Genomic DNA, 16,780 nt, shown 5'->3' with positions numbered 1-16,780 from the left:
TAAATAAATAAATAAATAAATAAATAAAAAAGTCTTTGACAATTCAGTCACTTTTCAAAACAATCTTTCACAGCTATCATATTCAATTTCAACCGTTCCCAAATATATCTTTTCTTTCACCAGTCATCTCCCTGACTGGAGGGCTACAGATATTCTCACATTGCATTTTAAGGTATTTCTTTCTCATTACAGTATTTGAATTCTTCTTAAGGTGGAAAGACTCTTTTGTAGTACCTGAGGCAGGTTTGGGACTTAAGACAGAAAATGACAGATTCTACAGGGACAGGAAATTAAACAGTCAGAGCTTCCTTCTCTAAGGCAAACAGCAATTCTAGGTATGCAATTCATGCAAAATTCGAGTGTTTCTTGCTTTCGACTTTGATCCTCTTGAGTTCCAGTCTTTCATTATCATCACATTCTAAAACTGCATTACTTCTTTCTAAAAAATTTACAAGTAGTAACATATAACAATTATGGTTAGACTGTTTGTAATCGTCTATCTGGGTGCAGATCAAAATCATGCAGTAAAATCTGAATGATTCAGTCTCTGCGTGAGACTGAATGATTTTTTTTTTTTTTAAACACCTTTATATTTAACTGGAAACGAATGCAAACCCACAGCTTTCAAAGAGCAGGACCCAGAAAGCATCAGAAGACACTAAGAACTTAGTGAAGTTGTTCTGCAATGATTGGCACCAGTCTTCAGCTTCTGCAATAACACTTATTTGTTTTCCCCCCTCCCTACACAGAAACCTTCTGAGAAAGCCCTGGCTCCCTTATTGACAACAACTTGGGGTTTTTCAGTTTTGTTTTCTTGGTTTTTTTACTTTTTATAAAACTATATCCTTAAAGAGGGCTCTCTCCTAGAAACTCTACTGTCTGAAAGCTTCATCTTATTTGGTATAGTATCACCCAGACAGCACACAATAACAAAGTGCTTTTGTAACACCAGTAGCTATTCCTCTGTGAGATGAGTTTCTGTAATGAATTTGACCATGCAGGAGCCCTCGCGTTCAGAGGGTACAAACCAATACCGTCAGCAATTTGTTGGCTCAATCCCTCTCCTCTGCACAACACTTAGACATAAGCATAACATTAAGCGTCTTGTTGAACGAAAGCCTTACTGCGGAATGTGTTCAGAATCCAGCCTCACAAGTCAAAGAAAAAATATTACTTAATGAATACTTTTATCTTTTCAAAATCCCTGCTCTTGTGATAGGAATTTTACTAGCTCTCTAAACAGTACGGCAAAATTAACAGGGTTGACTTAATACTTACTTCTACACATCATTTCTGCTGCTGACCAACCTTACAAAACTTGGTGCTAGATATTTATTAACATCAGACTCCTGATCCCAGTACCCTTGATGGTTTCCACCCTGGCCATTCCTTACTTAACATCTTTGTCTCCATTCACACGGCTTCAAGTTGAACATTGTATCTTCTCTTTTAAAAACCACCTCAAAACTCACTTCTTTGAGCATGTTTTCCGTCACTATTTTCAGCTCCGGTGCTATCTGCTCCCTTTCTCTTCCCTGAGCATATTGAAAATAAGAAAATTAAGATTCACTTAAAGTTAACATAATAGAGAAACAAAATAAATTAGCTGAATTCCTGGTAAATAAACTTCAACTTTCCGCATTAACTTTCCTTTTACACATCATATCTTAAACTTAGCTGACTATAGATTCCAACCTTCAGGAGAAAACCTGCAGAGACAGGCACTGCAGCTCTCTGAAGGATGCTACACCAGAGCAGATCTGCTCTGGAAACACACGCTTTAGAAAACTGCCATGTCTCCCTCATATGTCGACGGGAGAAAAGACTGAAGAGAACTGACAAGAGGAAATGCAGAAGTAACAAAAGACATACAGCACCCACTGTTTGACTGAACTGTATTTACCCTATTTATCCTGTCTTCCCCTCTATAATTTACTTATTCCCTCTGCCAATGAAATCCACACTCCCAGACTATCACAAGAACTAAAGTTACTTTTCCTCATCTTGGACCTTGCATATCAGGCTGGATTACACAAACTTTACAGTTCCCTTCCAACCCAAACTATTCTAGAACATAAGACCCTGTTACACTTCATGCATCTTCCGTTTTTATACTAAGGGCCCATCTCAGCCTGGGAATACTCTGGTTTAGCAGTTTCATTCGTTGCTGGCTTTGCACCAAAACATCACTGCTAACTTACCTCAAGTACAGATGCACAAAAATTCAGTACATAAAAAAAAAGTAAAAGCTACATTTTGTAGCTTAGGGACATCTAATTTTCCTAATTTCAAACCTCAGTGAATTTTACTTAACGAGAAAGTCTGACAGAATCTAGCTCTTTACTAGACAGAAATGCATCAGAGAACTTGAAACAACATCTAAATTCAGAATTACGTTAATTCTGAATATCTGGTGCTACCAACTGGGGATGTTCAGAATTCCACCCCTCCAAAACAACCCCAAACAACACAAAAACTAATCAATGTATTTCTCTGTACATTTCAAGTAACATTTACATTATAGTCTAGTTTTCAAGCAGAAAAAGAATTTAGTGATCACATCTATTTTAATATCCACCATTAATTTATGACACTACTTGTCCATATCAAAGAAACTTGACTAAGGTATAGAACTTGCAGAGTCACTAATTTTCCACATTTCACAAAAAATAAAACAAACTAAGAAGCAAAGACAAGCATGAAGTAACAGTTCTCCACTAAGTAGAAGTCTGCAAGTCAAATGCTATTACCCTGACTAGGCAGAAGGTAAAAGGCTTTTTTTAAGGGCTCGCTGTTTAATGATATCAAGTAAACCTCCTTCTGACACATATAAAATTAACTTTTCAGATGGGAAGGGGATCAGCTGCTCAGATGGGACTACGTTTAATCCTCAGTCAATAGTAGTTTAAAAACAGAAACTAGTATTGGTGGTTACTATTTTATATTATGACAAAACGTGCATCACCTTCCTTTTACAATGGAAAGCATGATGATCAATCCCTTCTGTGCCAACGCACATACTTCAGCTGGAATTGCCTCCTGGGATTGCCTCCCAGCACGCTAGAACCATACAGAGACTGCATGTTTATTTCTGATCGCATCTCCTGTTATTCCTTCCTCACTTCCACAGAACCTCACCCACGTTATTTGGCTTTGTCTTTATATTTGGAATAATTTTCAAGTTCCTATCAAGTCTTTTTTTGAAGGGACTCTTGACAAGGAAGTAAATATGCCCGTCCCTTTAGACATCTATTGACGGAGTATTTTTGGCCTGTCTAGCAGGCTATGACCAATCTGGAATGAAATGCTCTTTTTTCATTTGGATTCCAAGAGAATGTCTGGGTACCTCCCTTACAGATAGCTGGAACCAAGCTCGCCAGTGTTTTGTTTGAGATCTCTGCCCTAAGGATAACAACTTGCTAAAGGTGAACATCCTGCAATTAAAACTTCACATCTTAACGAGCTTAATGGGCCGATGACTACTCTGAGAAATATCTAAATGGAAAGGAACGTTTGTTCCAAAGAGGGCTCGGCTTCTTCCAACATGTCTGGATAAAGAAAGGAAAAACCTAAGGAAGTATTACACAGAATTATCCTAATAGGCTTCCATTCAGAAGGAGCCTGAAAGAGTCTGACTCTGGAGCTAATTTGAAATTGTGAGGTGTCACAGACCAGCATTGCCCCAAGATTAATTTCAGCTCAGCTAACTTGAGGTACACAGGAGTCACCCAATTTAAAGATCCCATCCCTCTTGTCAGCTGAGACTGGCACGCTGAGGAGTTGTTCAAGTTACTCAACACCCAAGCCCACAGACCCACGCACCAGCTCGGTTAGCTGAACCCACGCTTTTAAACACCAGCATAGTCTTTGCCAGGGCCTGAACTTACTTGCTTTGATGTGAACCCCACAGCTTATAGTTTTGTAACTTCCAAGCTTTGAAAACCCAATGCAATCTCAAGCAATAGGGCAGACTGTAGATTCACTAGAACGAGTAGATTTTTCACTTTTAAGTCACAGAATCTCTAGCCAGTGGACTCTAGATGCAATTTATTTATTTGTTTGCCACATTCTAGACATAAAACAAGGCTCCTGCTCCAGAAGTTAAAAAAAGTCTGCACTGGTCCCTGGAAATCTAAAGCAGTAAAACCAGTATGTCTGACAATTTGAGTCCAAAGAAAACACCTCACTTGCTCTTCTATGATTTTGGCTCCTAACACCTGATGTTGCTTTTCCCATAACTCAGTACCACTAAAAGAAAAACTTACGAATTACAAGAAAAATTCTTAAGAAACATTTTGCTGCTGTTTTCCCTAGTAAAACTGACATAGATTTTCACAGGTATCATTTGCAGCCTTTATCCATAAGTAGAGGTTAGAACTCTTAAATCCTGATATGTAAAACTGTAACACGAAAAGTCTTTAATGATAAGACAGAAAGGCAGAGCTGAATCTTAGATTTCAAGAAAAGTTAAAACCAGAAAATATTTTCCTAGTACTCAAAGCACATTTGATGAGAAAATCATTTTGGCACTGAAGTCTACATATTTCTTTCTAGTCACTTTTCAGACAATTGCCTTCACATGTCATTATTTTTAAAAGCTATATGAAAGAATCAGTAACTCTCACTACATAAACCTCCATATAATACTTTTTACATGTATCTGAATGTCTTGTTATGAATGCATTTTTTACCACAAACCTAGCAGTTTACAGCTACTACTTTCAACAAGATCCAAAAACCCAATCAGGTAACAGCAGAAAATCCCTAAACCCAATTATTTTTACCTTGCTCATCAAGAAGCTTTTTTGTAAGATCTTCTGCCTCATCTCCACAGTCTAACTCCAGGGCATCATCATTAATATCCAGGTTCTCCAGCTCCAACTCCAAATCCTCACTCCCAGGTGCTTCCTTATTATCTTTGGCATCTTTTGAATCTAGAAGTTAAGCAGAAATATTAATAAATTAACTACATGCAGTCATGACTAGAATACAAGACTCACATTGCTAAACCTGTCTTGGCCTTGTTAAAAGGAAATGGGGCAAAGAATATCTACTTCTTGAGACTATACTGTTAGGTCTCAATCATTTAATATCTTTCATAAAGCTTTACCCGTATGTCTGAAAACTGCAAACATTCATTTATATTTATCTGTCAAGGACTGCCAGCAGTTTTTAGTGTGTTGGTTTGTTGTGAGCTACACCTAGTATGTCTTCACCGGATGACGTGCACACATTCGTATGGAACAGGATATTTAGGAACACAGCAATCTAAGGCCAGAAGGATTTAAAGCGGATTGTCAGGCCATCACAGGGAAAGTGCAAGTAAAAAGACAAACCCCACCTCCCCTAAAAAAACCTCCACACAAAAACTCGCGTACTGGAAGGCCAGACAGAAAAATCGAAATCTTCCAAACCCTACTAAGCAAATATCACAAGCATCGTTCAAAAAGAGCCAGTGATATAAATTCTAAGTTTGCACTGTCTATTCTTCAAAGCAAAACTGACAGAAAAAACGACAAAGCAAGGGAAACACAGAGTGTTTTACACAGATCAAGGGAGGGGAAAAAAAAAGCAAAAAGCATAACAGGAGGAAGACACTGAAGAAATAATGTGCTGTGCAGAAGATCAACTGAAAAATCATATTTTCCTTGAAAATAAATAACCTATTAATCTCTAGATGAAATCCAGAAAGGAAAAATTAATATTTTTCTTGGATCACACCAACTGGTCCAGCATAGAGCATTTTTCCAAGAGATTATTATCTACAACATTTTGCTATTCTTTCAGGCCTCTTCAAGCCTCATTTGCAGGATGCACTTCATAAAAAAAAATAAATTTCAAGGCAAATAACATTACAAAAATACTTAAATTTTTCAAATAAAAATGTGACAACTCCTACACAGGGAAACAATAGCCTCACAAAGCAGGCAACTGGTTTAGAATCACAGACAACGTTAGTCTGAAATGGACCTTGGTAAGGTCTCTAGTTCAACCTTCTGCTCAAACTGGATGAAGACTGTATTCACACCAGATTTCTCAAGGATTTTTTTCCAGCTGTCTCAAAAATCTCTTAAGACAGAGATTCCAGTCTCCCTAGATAAGCTGCTCCAACATCTAATTATCCTCATAGAGCAATTTTGGAATTTAGAAATCAGGAAGGACCCCAGGAGCTCTAAAGTTGAAACTCCATTAATACCCAACACTGACCTCCTGCACGTGTATTAGCAAAAAACATCGTCTGCGTCTCTGTTGGAATTTCTTGATGCCAAAACACTGCTCTTACCCAAACAGGAATCTTCCGTTACTGTCTAACCAATGCCTGGCTGCAAACCTAGAGCAGCATCACAAGTGAGGAACCATCCAGATCTTTTCATCTGCTGTAACTTTATACTAAGACATTTAGCCACCACTAACAACTGAGTGGAAAAACAAAATCACCACTAACATATTTCAAAGGCAAACTTCCGGGTTTCTCACAGAAAAGTTAATACTTACATTGGTTAATTTCCAATTATTTTAAATTTAAAATTCTATCAATACTAAAATGCATTTACTTTTTTTCTTCCTTAAATATCATACTCGGATATAATTCTTATCCCACATAGATTCTTCTCTAAAAATTCATCCAAACTTGTGTACTGACATGATTATCAGAAATTCATTAGACTCATTACTTTCATCAAATATGCACATCTGTTGGACAAGATATGTTAAAAAAAAAAACATCCTCATCTAAGGATTCTACCTCTTGATTCATCTTTGCTGGAATCCTTGTTCTGGGAACATTTTTCATTATCTTTAAACAAAATTGCTGGCACAAAAGCCTTTAAGTCGATGAGATTCTCATAGAAGTTCCTGGCATCTTCATCTTCCCAGATACCTCCCTCCAAGTCATATTCTCCAGGCTTCCCTGGTGTGAAAATATCAATACCAGGTCCATGTTCTGCAAAAATAGTGAAACTGTTAAAGTTATTTACTCAAATTTCACCTTTAAAGATTAAAAAAAATATTCTAGAAACACATTAACCTATTTATTGCTACCCTCAGTTCACGTGAATATTGCAATGTATACTTTAAAGTGCTTTTTAAAATCCAATCTTAATATTAGATGTATCAGAAAGTTATCCTAAAATCGTAAATTTGCGCTGATAGAAGACAGAGGCAGTATCAGAGTGAATGTCAAATCAAGTAAAATCAAGTAGCACATTATGTGGTATTAGGAAGAAAAGTCACATCAGCATAAAAAGAAACTGTTTTGAGTATGATGAGCTGTACCCCATTGTATTTTTAAGAACATAAATAATTTTAAATTTAGATGCATTTAAGAAACACAGTTTTTTTTTTTTTTAAGCTCAACATCAGTTCATACAAAAGGTACAGTCATGATTTCAACACCTCTAAGCCTAAAATTTGAGATTTATTAAGGCATTGAACAGTGCCTGTTGCATGCTGTACTTTCCCTCAGGAGGTCAGAGGGCCACCCAGGGACTTACTCGTGATGTTCCTACTCATAACATCACGACCTAAAATACACTTCAAACCCACTGCTGAACAAGATCAGATTTTAAAGCTCTAACACACAGAGTTCTTTAAACACAAAAAATGGCATTGTATTAAATGGAAAAGATCAGGTTAAAAACTTTTTTAACTTTCAATTTATTCCTATATTAACTAAAGCAAAACTCAACTACTATTTAAGTTACCATAACTACATTTCTAGTTAATGGTTACATACTAGGTTTAATTACTTTAATTAAAAAAAAATCATGTATCATTCATTTATTGATATCCTTAAGAGGGAAAGCCTAAATTAAAATAAATCAATGGAAAGAACCCATCAGCAGGACAGTTTAGTTAGCTTTCCCACCACAGCCAAGTCCAGCATTCTGTTCACTTGTAGAAGATGGCCTACCCTCAGGTGTTGGTTTCTCTTGGGGAAGGTCAGGCATATTTTCATCCAAAAGATCAGCTAGAGATTGAGAATTTGCCAACAGCTTCTGATACGACATTGCAAATTCCTCATATTGCTTGTGTCGATCTTCACTCAGCTCTCCTTTGGAGTGAAGAATGCGCCTACAAAAAAAAAAAAATAAAAATCAAAGTTACAGTAGCTTAACCAGTTTTATTAAAATATATTTGAGCTATGCTAAACCACTACAAATTTCTCTGAGCAAAGCTAACCTTGACTCTTTGAGGGAACCACGAGAATTCTAGTTTAGATCAACACAGCTAAAATTTGAGCAACGCTACTTTTTCCCAAACAACCACACTTTAATTACCAGCTTCAGTATCACTGAGGATAGTACAGTCCCAGATGCTCTAAATTCAATGTCCAAAGAGAAAGGCTAACATTTTTTTTGGCCATGGCTATCCTGTAATAGTCCTGCACTATGAAAAGACTTTTGAAGTCAACCGAAACATTCACATTACATGAAAGCTGGATAAAAGTTGCTTTGCACCTGTAACAATACATTTCCACGTTTTTCAAATGATTAAGTGGGCAATCATCACCAGGAGGCTCAAAAAAAATTCAACATAAAAACCAGCCCACTAATTTTCAAAAACACCCACCTCACGTTATTTCAATGCTATTGGTCCAAATGAAGAGCAGTTAAATTTGTTTTCCCACTTGCTCTTTGCTTTCTTTTATGAAATGATCTATGCTGATTTTAAATTCTCATTTTACCCATTAGCAACATTCTAGTTTGTCCTCAACTAGGGCTCCCGAAAAGAGCCGTTTCACATCTGTGGAATGATCACCTCTGTACAAACAGTTCTCATACGGACAAGGCACAGTCAGTTCTTTACCAGTGAGGGACACTTTGGGCCAGCTGAGCTGCTCCAGCAAAGAGAGAGATGGGCTCCCATCAAACATGGACTTTCAAAGGGAAGCTGACAGAATGAGCCTGTCTAGCAAGTTCCCAGCGTGGTTTACAGTCACTTGAATAACACAAGTAACATTGGACTACCCAGCACAGATACATACCCTGCACAGAGATGAAAGCATCAGAAGATAAAGCTTGAAATAAGGTGCAAATGCTGTAATTCCTTGAGCAAGTTGTATCATTACGTCATCATTAGGCTTTTATTAATCAGTAAGTATGCAACCAAAAGACCCGAACATTTTATGGCATACAAATTGTAAACCAGCAATATAAATTGAGGGGAGCAATATAAATTGAGGGGTATCATCTTGGTTTCTTTCAGTTTCAAGTTAACCATAAAAAAATCTACACCTTTCAGAGGGAGACCAACAAAATCCCTTACACCTGCTCGTAGCCAAAGCTTGACAAGTCTTGCTAGAGGGCAAGAAGCAGAAACACTGGCCAAAGTTCTATTTTTTTGTCCCTCTTACAAAAGCACACCTATCTAACACGTATTACCTGCTCTTGCAAAGCAGAGCAAGAAAACATAACAAGTTACATAACCACCACCAATTTCGAAAGTGCAGTAGCTCAGTTGGATTCAGGAAACATGTTAAGTGCCAATTCACAGCCTTCCTATAGACACAGCTATTGAGAAGGTACATATTTCAAGTCTAAAATACACCAGTAGCCTCATGAACATGAGCACTGAAGCTCTGTGCTATTATTAAAAAAAAAACAAAAAGGCAAAAAGCTGTAACAGCACAAAAGTTTCAGTTTCTCTGTTTCAGTTCCCAAAAGACAAGTGTTAACGAATTCAAGCAAGCTAAAGCATACTAAAAAAACTTTGAAAAAGTGTAATTAATTTCCGAATACAAGTACAGCACAAGTAGTTAAGTCCCTTCAGAATTTCACAGAGTGCTACAACACAAGATCAGCAGATCATAAAAATACCCTTAATTTAGGCAAAAGAAATTTCTTCCATATATAAGACTAATTTTCAAAAACTCACACTAGAACTTGGGAATCAAGCTTTTGTGTTCTGATGGCACAGCCTGCACAGATTTTGCTGTGCCCTTAGCTGTGTAACCAACCACCAGGTTCTACTGTTGACATGTAACTCAAGTTAGTTTTCCTAATTATCCACTTGCAGAAACCCTTGCATCTAATTTTACCAAAGTGATTCAGCAGGTAATACATTAGTAAATCAGTGTTAAGGTTCACAAATTAATTTTCAATTAACTCAATCATGCTGTACAGCTTGAGTTACTTCACAGTCACTCTCCTAACACACATAAATTTAAAAGGTATTGACCTGACAAAATATAACCTATGATATTGTTGGTAACAGTTCAGTCCTTGTTAACTTTTTTGGTTCTGCAGTAACAGTGGGAATAAAAGCTGTTGCTATTAGCAAAGTGGATCAAGCTTCAAGTACAGATACAAAATTCTATTTTCCAACAGAATTATTGTTTTTAAAACAAAAAAAAAGCACACCAAAATCAAACAAAAAAACAAACAAACAAAAAAAAAATCACAAAAAGCAACCCAAACCAAAAACAAGCAACGACACAATCACTTTTCCAAAAATCCACAGTTTAGGAAGATCCCTATAGTATTCACAGACTTCCTACCAGGTGGAGTTTTTGACCTCATGCCTTGCACTTCCAAAGCATACAAATGCTTTGTTAGACATGTTGTAAGCAAGTGAAATTAGGCAGGGAGTTTTCCAACATCTGGTTTCTTCAACAAAACTTATTCCCCAACTTTCATTAAGCAGTCAAAATAAACCCCTTGAAGTTCAGATAGAGACAAATAACAGAATTATCTTAATCCAAGGATAAATGACAGTTCTTCACATTCCTCCTCCAAAACAAAGCTTTGCTCCCAAGTTCATTGGGATAATTTAGATAAGGTGCATAAAGAGGTCTCTTATGTGATGCACCCACATCAGGCTCCATGATGACATCAAATCAGGCTGCTCAGGGCTGTACCCAGTCAATTTTATCCAGTTGTGCAAGTAAATTTTGATGTATATTTCCCTCTCCCAGATCACTTGCATTCTTTCTTCTTCATGGTTTCTTAACAGTCTTCATATCTCTCAGAATTTTTTTTAAGCTACACAGAGTTTATAACACCCTCACTCATTGAAATCTCAGCTAGAATCAATGTGCCTAGAATCAATTATAATTGCCAAAAAAACCCTAAACTAAGTCAATAACACACTTTAAAAGTAGTAAGGTACTTCAAGAAACAGTAGTAGCTCAAAAGCCAGTTTATGGGTTGTGTGAAATACACCCCTTGGCTGACTGAGACCAGATAGGACTGCAGCACAACAGATCCAATTTTAAAGACTTGGTTTGGTAACGTCAGATTTTAGTGAATTCCAAGCATCATCTGGCTCCGGACTGACGTTCAGCATTCTAGATGAAACCTGTGCCTATATAGTAACCTGCTTGTTTCTATCTGCATGGAACACTTCCAGAAGGATTTAAGAATGACCATGTTTTAAGGCCAGCATTCAGGTTTAGGCTGGCTCTAATAATGACAATCCAGGATACTTCAAAGTAAAGCAAGCAATTATTAAACAACATGATCATGGCAGAAAATAAATTGTTTAGATCTCAAAGGTATGAGGTCATATTTATATCCTTCAATATTAGTATTTCATATAGATTTTTAAAAGGATTTTACTCAAATTGCCTATACCCTTCTGCATTTTAATACATAAAATTCGCCCACTTTAAATATGATATCTTGTTAATAACCTATTTTTTTCCTCCATACTGGCACGTTAAAAAAGTAAACAAGCCAAAGCCATTGTGGCATACGCTCCGTTCAATACATGTGGGTGGAAAGGAGAAATCAAATTGTGCCAACTGGAAAAGGACAGCACCTGCTGGGAAAGAAGCATTACTCTCAAGCTGCTAAGGGAGCATCAGATTAATGGAGTTAAAAGAATTAAAGCTAAGTGAAACTCCTTATTTCTTTTATGACATTCAAAGAGTCTGTTTGCTTTTTGCTTTTAAGTATGAAGAGCAAAAATAGAACTTTTTCAGATATACGGCAGAATACACTTATCTTCCATACACTATTAGCAGACTGTTAACAACTACTGCAACAAAATCAGGCATTTCATAAACTACATTTTTCTCCATAAGTAAAAAGTAACATTCAAGTGTCACCTGTTTTGTCTTTCAATATTTTGTAGCTCCCTGTGGTCCCTTTTCAGGTGTTTGGTCAAAGACGTAAAGTATTCCTTCAACAAATTCTGGAAGGGCTGTTGTTTCTCTGGGCTAATTATCTCACTAGGAGGAAAGCTCAAGTTAAACTTCTCTGCCACAGTTTTTACTTTCCTTGGTACCAAACCAGCAATGTCATCTCCACAGTGGCGACAAAAGCTGATAACCACAGAAACATGAGTGTGGGATTCTCGATCAGCATTAATAATATTTTTAAGCTGCTCATAGATTAAAGACAGACCTTCCTTATCAGTGAAAATCCCAACTATTGTCAATTCTGCAATGAAACGTAAATCAGTTCTTAATTTGGTAATGTTGGGAGTCTTCTCTTCTTTCCTTGCTTCAAAATGTTTTTTCCAAGCCTGAAGTAACGAAGGAGCAAAATCAGCATAGCGCTGGTGAAAGAGGGAACACAAGTGCACAGCGCAGTTCACATCTGATATTTTCAGTTTGGCTTCCACAATAGAAGCGACTGCTTCTGCAATGTATTTGCTTAAATTCAGGCTATTAAAGTCATGGGACAAGGAGTCTCTTTGTTGCTCTGTAATGGTTTTTAGCTTCTTAACAAAAGCTGTGTTCTTCTTCAGACTAGAATCCAGTCTGCTGAAGAAGTTTTCCTCAGGGCGATTGTCTGGTGCATTCTGGTTTTTGCTACGAAGCTCTTTTCTTGCCTGATGGCGTTCCCAAGCCTCCTGATGGAGCTGATGTGCTTCCTCTTTTTCCCTAAGAGAAAAAAAAAATTAGTCAATTTCATTACTTCTTATTTTCAGGTTAACAGTTCAAAGGAAAAAAAAGTCATAGTTGGAAACTCTCCAGTAGTTCTAAATACATTTTCCCCTTAATACTCTATTTTTTAGTATTTAACAAGTTAATCTTAGAAAGCTAAAGCATCTGCTTTACAAACTCTGTTTAATTTTTTCTTGCTGCAAAAGGAAAGTACTACTTGTTACAAAAAGAAATTTCTCTAATATTTCCATGTAGAACATACTATGTTTACATATATCACTTGGGATTAAATATAAAATTCCATTCATTGCACGTGGACATGAAGTTCTTACAGAATAGGATAGCAATCTTTCTACAGGAAAGGACACAGTTAAGGGAAATCTTTTATTCCCAGCCTACTGGAATTACACAGACAATTCTGAATAGGTGTAATAGACCTGTCCCAGCTAGAATTTGGCTGTGACATTGCCTCAGTCTTAGAAGGTGGTATTATTTCAAACATAAGAATGTCCGGAATCTTGGTTATATTGGTCCAGAGGTGCTATCTGGAACACCGTGGCAACTTTTGATAACTTAATACGAAATGTTGTCTTGGTAATATCACATGTTAAACTGTCAGGTTACATTCCCTGTTTGCCATCCAGGTACCAATTGTCTAAGACTGATCATGAGAAATTACAGCCATCCCTCAGAGTAGATTTGCTCTTGTTACGGTCTGTAGACCTGTTAGAGCCTGTATTCCCAACTTTAGGATGCTAATACTCTTCCGTCAGAGAACAAACTGTGCTGCTTCATTCATGCATAATTGTGCATTACAGAGTCATCACACGGAGAACACTATCAAAACCCCATATTAGAGCGAGATGAAAATGTAGAACTCAAAGTATGCTCAGCCAGCCATGTAAAATTTCTAACACTACATACAACTTATTACAAGTAATTCAATTCATCTTTTAATTCTGTCCACAATCCTGATAGCAGAACTACAGCAACTGGCACAATCGAGCCGTGAAAAGACAACTTACTTCAGTTGAGCAGCTGCTTCTTCTTGTTTCTTTTTCTCTTCCTCTTCTTGTTTCTTTTTCTCCTCTTCTTCAAGCTTCTTTTTTTCTTCTTCTTCTTTCTTCTTTTGCTCTTCTTCTGCCTTTACTTTATCCTCCTCTTTTTTCTTCCGCTCCTTGTCTTCCTTTTTTCTTTTATCCTCTTCCACTTTTTTCTTTTTATCTTCAGGAACCTTTAAAGGCTCTCTCTTCATGCCAACCTTGACATCTTCTTTTGGCTTCTCCCTTGTGTTCACTGTTCGTCTTTCACTAAATTCTTTTTCTTTATTATTTAATGGAGATTCTTTTTCTTCCATATTTGCTGGCTTTTTGCGCTCAGCTGGCATCCTGTTACTCGGGCAAGTCTGCAAAATCACAAGAAAGCAGGTACTTTTAAATTGTTGTTAACATATTTATTCACTTTCATGGCCCATCCATACTAAGTTCTTAACTAAGTAAGGTAACTCACAAATCCCAGAATCATTAGAAAAAAATACAGGTTTAAGGTAAGTTTTCTTGAACTAAGGAATGGACCTAACAACAGGCAGAAGCTAATCATTTGTTATAGTGTTATACTGCAAAGTTATCTTCAGCACGAATTGTCCAGTAAAAAAAATTTCTAAAAATGTTTCTACAATCTGAGGAATAAAAGTTCTTGGAACATAAACAGATGTCCATCTGAAAAAAATGTCCAAGACTGATGATAGCAAAGTACCTCCCAATTTAAAAATAGATAAATATTGAGTCATCAGCATGCACCTGCGCCTCACCAACCTTTCTACGCATCTCCTAAGAATACTCCCCCTTCCACTACCTCCACTTAGGATCACAGGATAATGCAGGTTAGACGGGACCACAAGTGCTTCAACCTCCTGGTCAAAGCAGGGTCAGTTACAAGATCAGACAAGGCTGCTCTAGGCTCCAGTCTTGAAAATTGCCAAGGAAAGAGACTGTACAACCTCTCCAGCCAACCTGTTCCAAAGCCTGACGGTCCTCGCTGTGAAAAGGTATCATTTTGCTCCATTTTTCCCTCATCCCCCCCAAGATTTTTCCCAGTCATCTCAAGCACTCTTCGGTACAGCACAAGTACCAGCTGGAACAGCATGCTGTGCTGACTAAGACATATGTACAAGCTTCCCTGCCAGCAGAACAAATGGAAATGATAGCAAAAAGTCTACAAGTATCAAGAGTTAAAGGCTCCAATTTGTATCTCTCTCTACTCAACCAATGTTTTTCTGGGACTTGTAGGAGCTTTAGCATTTTGGGGGTTTCTAGCCCTCTAAGCTTTAGCTTCATCTGGCTAGAGATACAAAAGATAACATGTATCAACCCAAGAAAGAGTAGAATCCCAGACTAATTTAGATCAGAAGGAAACTGTGGAGGTCACCTAATTCAAGCTTTTTCTCAAAGTAGGTCCAATCAGATGAGGGCTTTGGCTAGCTAAGTTTTTAATATCCCCAAGGGCTGAGTTGGAATGGCCCTCTATGCACTCCTGTTCCAGTATAACCACACTGTTAAAAAGCTTTTCCTAATGGCATCCTGGAATTTGCCATGCCCCATCGCGCATCCATTTCTTTTCATCCTATCCCTACAGAGCTTTGAGAACCACCCAGCTCCTGTTAGGCTGTTGAAGACAGTAGTGAGACTTCCTCCTCTCTTCCTACAGACTAAGAAACAGTTCTCTCAGTCTCTCTTAAGATATCACATCCTCCATTCTCCTAACAATCTTGGTGGCCCTCTAGCACGTCAATCTTTTTTGAGGAACCCAGAATCCACAACTGGATGTGGTGTCCAGATGTGGTTTTGTACATACGAGGTAGAGGGGAAGACTCACCTTCCTCAACCTGATGAGTAACCCCTGTTACTACAGTCTAGAATTTAGCCAACCTGAATGCAAGGGCACTCTGCTGACTCACGTCCACAATCAGACAGAGCTAGACAGGACCGAAAGAGGCAATCAGAACCATCTAAGCCTCATTTACTTCAGGCTAAATTAATTCTTTAGAACAAAAAATCATTTTCACATATTTTCACACCTCAAGTTAAACGCATATATATGAGAGACTGATAGGACATGACTGCATGAGACACCTCCTAAAGAATCATCACTCTAATTTTTATTAGTAACACCAGTCTTGATTCCCAATTGCCACCTCTACTTCTGCCTTTCTAACATTTTACTCGGACTGATGAGAATATGTTAGATTCACATATTTCTTGCATCTACTGAACCAAGTGGATAATGAGACACTTGCCATTTCAATCTCATGTAAAGTGCTTCCAGTATTTTTAACTACTTTGAAAGATATTTATAAACAAGGCATGACACTAAAGAAAATCGCTGTTTCTAAGTATTCTAAATTCCCTTCCCCACCTCCCAAACATTCAAAACAACAGACTCATATACTGACTATCCCATATGGAATTCTGCATTACAATTTTTAAGATACTTATCCAGGTCTTTGGAAAAAAAACTTGTTTTCGAACTTCACAATATATTTAGATATGGGCAGAGACAACTCACTGCTGGAGAATCTGTTCAGGACTCAGCCTCTTTGACACCAACCGGCAACTGCACCAATGACAAAATGTGTTTCACACCGATTTATGGAAGCAAGAGCAATCAAATCAGCATTGCTTAAACAAGTACTAACAATTTTGGATCCCTAATACATAAAATCATAGAAAGGTTTCGGTTTGAAGGCACCTTAACAATCACCTAGTTCCAACCCTGCCATGGGCAGGGACACCTCCCACTAGACCAGGCTGCTCAAAGACCCGTCCAATCCAGCCCCAAACATTTCCAGGGAGGGGGCTTCCACAACCTCCCTGGCAACCTGTTCCAATGCTTCATCACCCTCACAGAAAAGGAATTTCTTCCTAACACCTAACCTAAAGCTACTCGCTT

The 16,780-nt window shown here is 37.6% G+C and overlaps 1 protein-coding gene across 1 annotated transcript; it reads right to left on the bottom strand.

Annotated features, from left to right (window-relative positions):
• Positions 1–344: 344 nt before the first annotated feature.
• Positions 345–14,219, bottom strand: LOC104269846 (regulator of nonsense transcripts 2-like). The gene is made up of 7 exons (XM_009878734.1): positions 13,858–14,219; positions 12,050–12,829; positions 7,913–8,073; positions 6,746–6,943; positions 4,785–4,934; positions 1,473–1,535; positions 345–439 (listed from the first exon to the last, which is right to left on the bottom strand). The coding sequence occupies exons 1-7, from the start codon at positions 14,217–14,219 to the stop codon at positions 345–347; spliced, it is 1,809 nt and encodes a 602-aa protein (XP_009877036.1).
• Between the last annotated feature and the right edge of the window lie 2,561 nt (positions 14,220–16,780).

Source organism: Apaloderma vittatum, unplaced genomic scaffold, assembly GCF_000703405.1.
Source record: "Apaloderma vittatum isolate BGI_N311 unplaced genomic scaffold, ASM70340v1 Scaffold40271, whole genome shotgun sequence".
NCBI lineage: Eukaryota > Metazoa > Chordata > Aves > Trogoniformes > Trogonidae > Apaloderma > Apaloderma vittatum.
Note: the sequence above shows the minus strand (reverse complement) of the source record. Positions and strands in the feature narration are given on the sequence as shown.